Here is a 6,615-nt window from a genome sequence, read left to right as displayed (position 1 = left end):
TTTTTTTAAAATGACTGCGCGACACTTATAAAATCACGATTGTAAATATTATTTATAGCTTAAAATTCATAATCACTTGAAAATGTAAATGTATTTAAGGAAAATTTATAAAAAATTTAATCTTTTATTTATAAAAATTTTATTTTTTACAGATTAGTTATTGATATACTTAAAAAGTATAAATTTAAATTTTAAACAAAATAAAAATATAAGTATAAATAACATATTATTAATGGAGTTTGTACTGCCACATCATTCATCTATATTCCAAAAAACTATATATATTTTTTATTTTATTTGTAGTCTTATATTACACACTTACTTAATAAAATAATTTGTTTTTTAAAAATTCTTGGAATTGAAAACCTTCTCTTTACAAATTTTTGGGTTAATAAAACTTTCAGCCTCTCCAAATGATGATGCCATCATATTAAAGCTTGGACCTTTTTTAATTGTTTGAAAAAATTAAAGCTTGGACTTGAACTTGCATGATAAGAATATTTATACCATTTGATTTGTTATTTGAAAATATGGACAAATTTATAGTTATTTAATAAAAAGTTTTGTTACATATAAACAAAGTCGCGTACTAATCTGCGTACTAATACTGATTCTTTCTTACTTAAAAGTTAAATTAATATTGTTTTCAATAAAATCTACTTTTTGACCAATCACAATAAATTGGTGCACATATTAGTACACAAGTGTGTTTGCAACTAGATTTTTTTTTTCAATAAATTCATTTTGATAGTTATAAATATTACTCGGTCTACTTTATGTGTATGTTTTTTGTTTCTACATTAGAACTTATAATTCATATAAATATCTTATAGAATTTAAGGAGATGTTTGAGGAATGAGATAATAGGAAAAATATGTAAATAATATTCGTTTGGATAATGAGATGAGATAAGTTGAAATTGTTTGATAATTGTAATGAGAATGTTGAGTTGAAATGATATATTATTTAAAATTAGATATTTGAATTGAAAAGTAAGATGAGATGAGATGATTTTAAATTAAAAAATAATTTTCAAATAAATATTTAGATAAAAGAATATCTTTTCATACAAGTTAAAATGGTTTTGAAATCAAACCGCTCCGAAATATGGGTGGGATAAAATCTATTGTCCAATATTATATTCAAAGACAACCATGAGATAATTTTATGCAAGAAAAATGATAAATTTATAATTTTTTATTTTATTTAAATAGAAGATAGTTATATAAAATTAAAATTATTTATATGATATATTAATTTGTTTTTTTATCAGTATATTTCGAATGACATCAATTTTATTTTTTTTAAAAGAGAGAGATCAATTTTTATTGATTGACCGGAAAATAAATTGTAAATGAGATAGAGGAAAGTGTATAATTGTTCTGAACGGTACTGGAATTTCGACTAACCGGCAGTAAAAGTAACCATCCAAGGAAGGTCGCAGAACCCGTTTCCGTTATCGCATCTCTTCCCTGGGCGAATTTGAGCGCTTTCCTCTTCAGACAATGGCGATGACAATCGAAGGTACGATTCCCACTTCATAGAATTTTTGTTTAGGATGATTATTGCGGGTCTGGACGGGCTTAGCCACAAAGGATTGGACTAGGGTTTCAAAGCACTGGTTATTTCTAGTAAATTATTTCTATTATATCTAGGATCTGGACGAGCGAAACTGTGTGAATTAATGGAGATAGAGAAAATTTAATTGATTTGATTTTCGATACTGGTAGTTAACGCAATGGATATTAATTGTTTTGAAGCTACTAATAGTTTGCTGATATGCATTTATTATCACGACACTAATCATTTCTCGTTGCGGTGCGTGGATGCGCTTGGATTGCTTAATGGTTCTTTTTCTATGCAGTGTGAGTTGGAAATCTTAATTCTGTGATTTTGGCCCCGTACGCAGTTAAGTAAATTAAACTTATTCTTTTCCACTTGTTTCTTTGCAGACTTGCTGGGCTTGCTTTTATGTTTTCCGCTAGCATCTTGCTTCAGATCCTGGTATGTTTTCATAACTCGCCGTTTGTAACAATATCCTTTTTTTTTTTTTTTTGTGTGTTTTTTTTTGGGGTGAATTGTTATAGGTTATAGCTTATTTGTTAATCACATAAACTAAAATGGGGTTTGATAACCCTTACAGTTGTTTGACATGCGAAGCGTATTACCTCTATATTTTTCTCCTGTCTGTTTTGTATGTATGATATTCCTATGTGAGGTTATGATCAGTGCCTTGTGGAATAACTTTCTCGGTTGAGTTGGATGGGCATAGGTTATGTTCAAAAAAATAGTTGTGATGCTGCACTCACTAAGCCTCATCTTGAGTGAGAGAAGCATGATAGAGGTGAATGAGTATACTAGTTAATTGAGTGTGAAGTTACACATGGTTCCTTTATTAGGAATCGGGCTACATAATGATTTTCAAGGAGTTCCAGTTGTAATATTGACTACTAATTTTGGAGTAAGTTCATATGTGGCTTGAACTATCATTGAGTCATTACAATAGTAGACCTTTTTGCCAATTGAAGAGGATATATGGCTGCCCACAAATTGAAGCAGTATGTAATCCTTATCTATCTACTGTGGTGTATTTAGAGGAGAAAAAATATAAATTTAGGCCTGGTTTGGATACCAAATACTAAACTATCTCATTTCATCTCATCTAATTATTACAACTTTTTCAAATTCTTGTACAAAATATAATAAACAATTCAATTTTTTCAAATTCTAAAACAAAATTAATATTAAAAAACTATATTATAACAATATTTTATTTAACTTTCAACAAAACATCTCATCTTATCTCATCTAAATTGTGTAACCAAACGAGACCTTAGAGGATCACAAGCAAACGGTGGAGGAGTTTTGGGGTGGATTTGGGTGTTGAGAAGAGTTGTGAATAGTAGTAAAAAATAGGTGAAAAGTAATAATAAAGTAATTAATAGTAATAAAAAGTAGGTGAAAACTGAAAAGTAAGAAATAATAGTAAAAGTAGGTGAAAAGTAATAATAAAGTAATGAATAGTAGTGAGAAGTGTTGAGAGTACCACAGTATCCAAACGCAGCCTTAAACTCCCTTTTTCAATAGTTTGTTCTTTTGATCATATGGTATAGATTTTAATGGGCTAAGATTTCATGATTCTCTTATGAGAATATCTTCCCACAGGTACATCCTATTTACTCCAAACAATGGCATCAAATGAAAGCATGCCACGTAAACCCCACATCCTCTCAACGGTAGACTGCACTGCAGAGGAAGAAAAAAGTTTTTGTCTCACTTCTGTCCTCTCTCTCTCCTTCCAAGCTTCGTATAATGTCCACTGACCTCCCTCAATCTCCTAACCTTTTCTTCTCCCTCCCTCAATCTCATGCCCTTTTCCTCTCTACAGTTTCTTACCACAATCTTGGCCATTTAAAACAGATTAAATCAGCCAATTTCTTCTCGCTTTTTTATCTCTCAGATGCAAGATAGTTGCTACTGGTTTGATTTTGCTTCCTTAAGTTTCTCATGCTTCCGTCAATGCTTTCCCACGAGTAAAAAATAAAGTTGGCTTTTCCTGTTGAGAAATATTTGGAAAATGATTTTTAACAAAAAAATATGTTTTTTTTGGGCTGTTTTCTTTCTTTAATCTTCTGTAATCTTGATGAATGCTAATGTTTGGTGAAGGTTGCATGAGGGGGAAATTTGTTTGGGTGTTTTGGCAGGGTGGGTTCAGGCAAATGTGAAGGTTGTAGATAGCCTGACTTGTCCAATATCAGCTCTAAAATGTTCTGATCTCTATAGTAAGCGTTGTAAGGGTTTTTTGTACATACATCGATTTCATTAAGCATCAGATCATAATTATCAGTTAAACAAAGCTGAAATTTACCCTGCTGGTAATTGCTTTTGGATCGACTAGACAAAATGTTGTTCCCAACACTGAATACTTGGGCTGGTAAAATGGTGTTGGTCGGATTCTTGAAGCTCTCCCATATGATGCTTGAGTTTGTGCTCGTTATCATCAAGTTTCCAGTGTCAAGCATGGTCCGTGCGATATCGGAACATTTCCAGTGTTGTCGGAACCCCACAAGTACAACCCATCTGATTTTGTGAGCACAAAAGCTGTCTGGCGGTGGTTAGCTTCATGATTGAATCTCGGTCCGTCGGGTGATCTCTGTTTGCAGACCAAACTATGGTTTTTTCTGGTATCTTAGCAAAACAGATTACGAGAAGGAACTGGTCTTCTTGACCTGGAAGGCTGCTGAATCCAAATGCAGAATAAAGAAATATTAACTCTGGCTGTATTCCTAGGCACAGTGCAGGAGTTTAATATGAGGTTGGTGCAGTGCAAGACTTTTGCATGAGGGAGTCTGATATGTCAAAATATTATTAGTGTTAAACCCACAACGTAGGAACTTCCGTTCCAAAGAGGAACTCTTCTCTTATTTTATATTCTATTTCTAGTTATGTGTTCCTCTTGCATACTTCCCGCTAATTGGGCTACGCCTGTTGCATTTTTCAATAAAATCCTTGAGTACTTACTAATAGAAGATAGGATACGGGCACATCCAGCTAATAGAAAGGGCAGCCCTTATTCCAGTATGGTGGAAATAATACATGTAACTGTATGTAATAATAAAATTTTGATTTTGTGAATTGTAAAAGTAAAAAAAATCAAAGGATTAGAGTAATATAAACAATGTAGGAGGTACTTATTAACTTCCTTGTCTATTCTCTTGAGCTTCATCAGGGTTGAATTCTGATATTAATTGATGCATGTTCGTGCAAAATGGTATCCTTGAATTCTGTTAGATGTACAATATGAAAAATATATAAATTCAGTTAAAAGACAACAAGTTTAGTGATATTAAAACTCTATCCTTGTTATAGAGCGTTTCTATATGGCAATTATATATAAGGCGTTTTTATCTATGTTAATTTCTATTCATGGCTTGAGGGAACTATGGATTTGGCATTGAGATAGATTTGGTATTTCCTTTTTCTTTTGTTCTCTGTTTTGGGTGTTTGGTGAAAGACCCATGTCCTTTTTAGCCTGGATTCCATTACTAGAAAAGATTTGAAGGATATGAATATTGTTGGTTCTTCAACCTTGTTTTTCTTTCAAACTATTTAATATGTACAGTTTGATGTAAATGTTGAGTACATTACCTATGATCCATTCAAAATGTTTAATTGAAGTTACATATCATCTCATATTCAAAGTCGCCAGAATGATTTTGGTGCATTGGCAGTCTCTGGGATTCCTCAATGATGTATCACCAAACTGGAGAGTGAATCCTACAATCAGAGAAATGCCTTGAGCATTTTATGCCAAATGAATTCCCTCTAATAATTTGTTCATTTATTGGTTTTTTCCCCTGTTGATAGGCTTGTGCGATATACAACAATTGGTGGCCAATGTTATCAGGTTAGTTACTGCTAACGGTATCGCAATTAGTTGGTCATCAAATATGTTTAGATCACATTTTAAAGATCGATGATGTGAATTTATTTTCCTGTATCCTACCTGGTGGGATCCTAATAGCTTTTGGTTACTAATATTATTAACTTCTTACAAACTTATTTTACCTGCAGCTCTCATGTATGTATTGGTACCTATGCCTTGCTTATTTTTTGGAGGTGGTTCCACTCAATTTCTGACTAGCCGAGATGGTGGGGGGTTAGTATTCCTTAATCTAAACTCATTTAACATATGGATTTGTTTTCTTCATGTTAACTATATATTGATTTGAATTGTGTGAAACATTAATATACACGCAGACACTCGTGTTGTCATTTTTAATACTCTATTCTCTGTTTGTTTGTCTATTTGATATCGCAGTTGGATTGATGCTGCCAAGTTTTTGACTGGAGCATCAGCTGTGGGTAGCATGGCCATCCCGATTATCCTTAGGCATGCACAAATGATTCAGACAGGAGCTATGCTTATCGAGTTCACCTCCTTCTTCATATTTGTTTGCACTGTCATGTGTTTCCACCGTGCTAGCTTAGAAGATGAATGGTAATAACCATCAAACTGGCTGGGAACTCGCGTGATCATTTATGTTATAACAAGTATCAAAGTTACGGTGCGCTTAAATCTGCAGAGATACTAAAATTTTTCACCGTGTAAAAATATGTTGGATGTATATCTTCACAGGGCTGTTTAATCAACTCTGTCTTTTGCTCTATTCCCGATCCCAACTTCGGATTCTCTGTGTAAAGCGAGTTTTTGTATGTGATATACCACCAGAACTAATTATTGTTTTACTTGAATATTTGGAAGTCGACAACAGAATATCGGTAGAAGAATTCAAGTAAACTAATCGCCCAAGTCTTCCATTTTAGGCGTAAACTACATATCATGAGATTTATTTTTCAAAGTCAACAGGAGAGTCATAAATTTTCTGTCCCTCTGCTAGACTTATAGTATATTGGCAAGATTAATGCTATATACAGTTTTGTAATATGCTGTCTTCACGGAGTTCCTCTAAGAAAAAGTCAGGTCATTATTAAAAAAAATAATTTTTTTTTATTTTAGATTGTTTTTTTCAAAGTAAGTGAGCGGTGATTACGTTTTTTAAAATTGTAAATATCATTTCTCTATTGACGAACGCATTTAAAGAAATACTATTA

The 6,615-nt window shown here is 32.5% G+C and overlaps 1 protein-coding gene across 2 annotated transcripts; it reads left to right on the top strand.

Moving 5' to 3' along the window:
- The first annotated feature begins 1,326 nt into the window (after positions 1-1,326).
- Positions 1,327-6,255, top strand: LOC122279648 (vacuolar protein sorting-associated protein 55 homolog). Of its 2 annotated transcripts, XM_043090401.1 has the most exons (6): positions 1,327-1,524; positions 1,771-1,865; positions 1,953-2,004; positions 5,368-5,407; positions 5,575-5,659; positions 5,822-6,255. In XM_043090401.1, exons 3-6 carry the CDS (start codon positions 1,972-1,974, stop codon positions 6,003-6,005), a joined length of 342 nt encoding a protein of 113 aa, XP_042946335.1. In that variant the 5' UTR covers positions 1,327-1,524; positions 1,771-1,865; positions 1,953-1,971; the 3' UTR covers positions 6,006-6,255. The 2 variants fall into 2 exon arrangements, with proteins under 2 accessions (XP_042946335.1, XP_042946334.1); XM_043090400.1 differs by lacking the exon at positions 1,771-1,865 and having other exon boundaries at positions 1,331-1,524.
- Positions 6,256-6,615: the final 360 nt, after the last annotated feature.

This window comes from Carya illinoinensis, chromosome 10, assembly GCF_018687715.1.
Source record: "Carya illinoinensis cultivar Pawnee chromosome 10, C.illinoinensisPawnee_v1, whole genome shotgun sequence".
Classification (NCBI taxonomy): domain Eukaryota; kingdom Viridiplantae; phylum Streptophyta; class Magnoliopsida; order Fagales; family Juglandaceae; genus Carya; species Carya illinoinensis.
The sequence above is the reverse complement of the archived record's forward strand: the minus strand, read 5'-3'. Positions and strand labels throughout refer to the sequence as shown.

Coding starts and splice junctions, on each gene's coding strand:
- LOC122279648 (XM_043090401.1), top strand. CDS start 1,972: ATGTTTTCCGCTAGCATCTTGCTTCAGATCCTG. Junction 2,005..5,367: donor GCATCTTGCTTCAGATCCTG/GTATGTTTTCAT, acceptor CCCTGTTGATAG/GCTTGTGCGATATACAACAA. Junction 5,408..5,574: donor TTGGTGGCCAATGTTATCAG/GTTAGTTACTGC, acceptor TTTTACCTGCAG/CTCTCATGTATGTATTGGTA.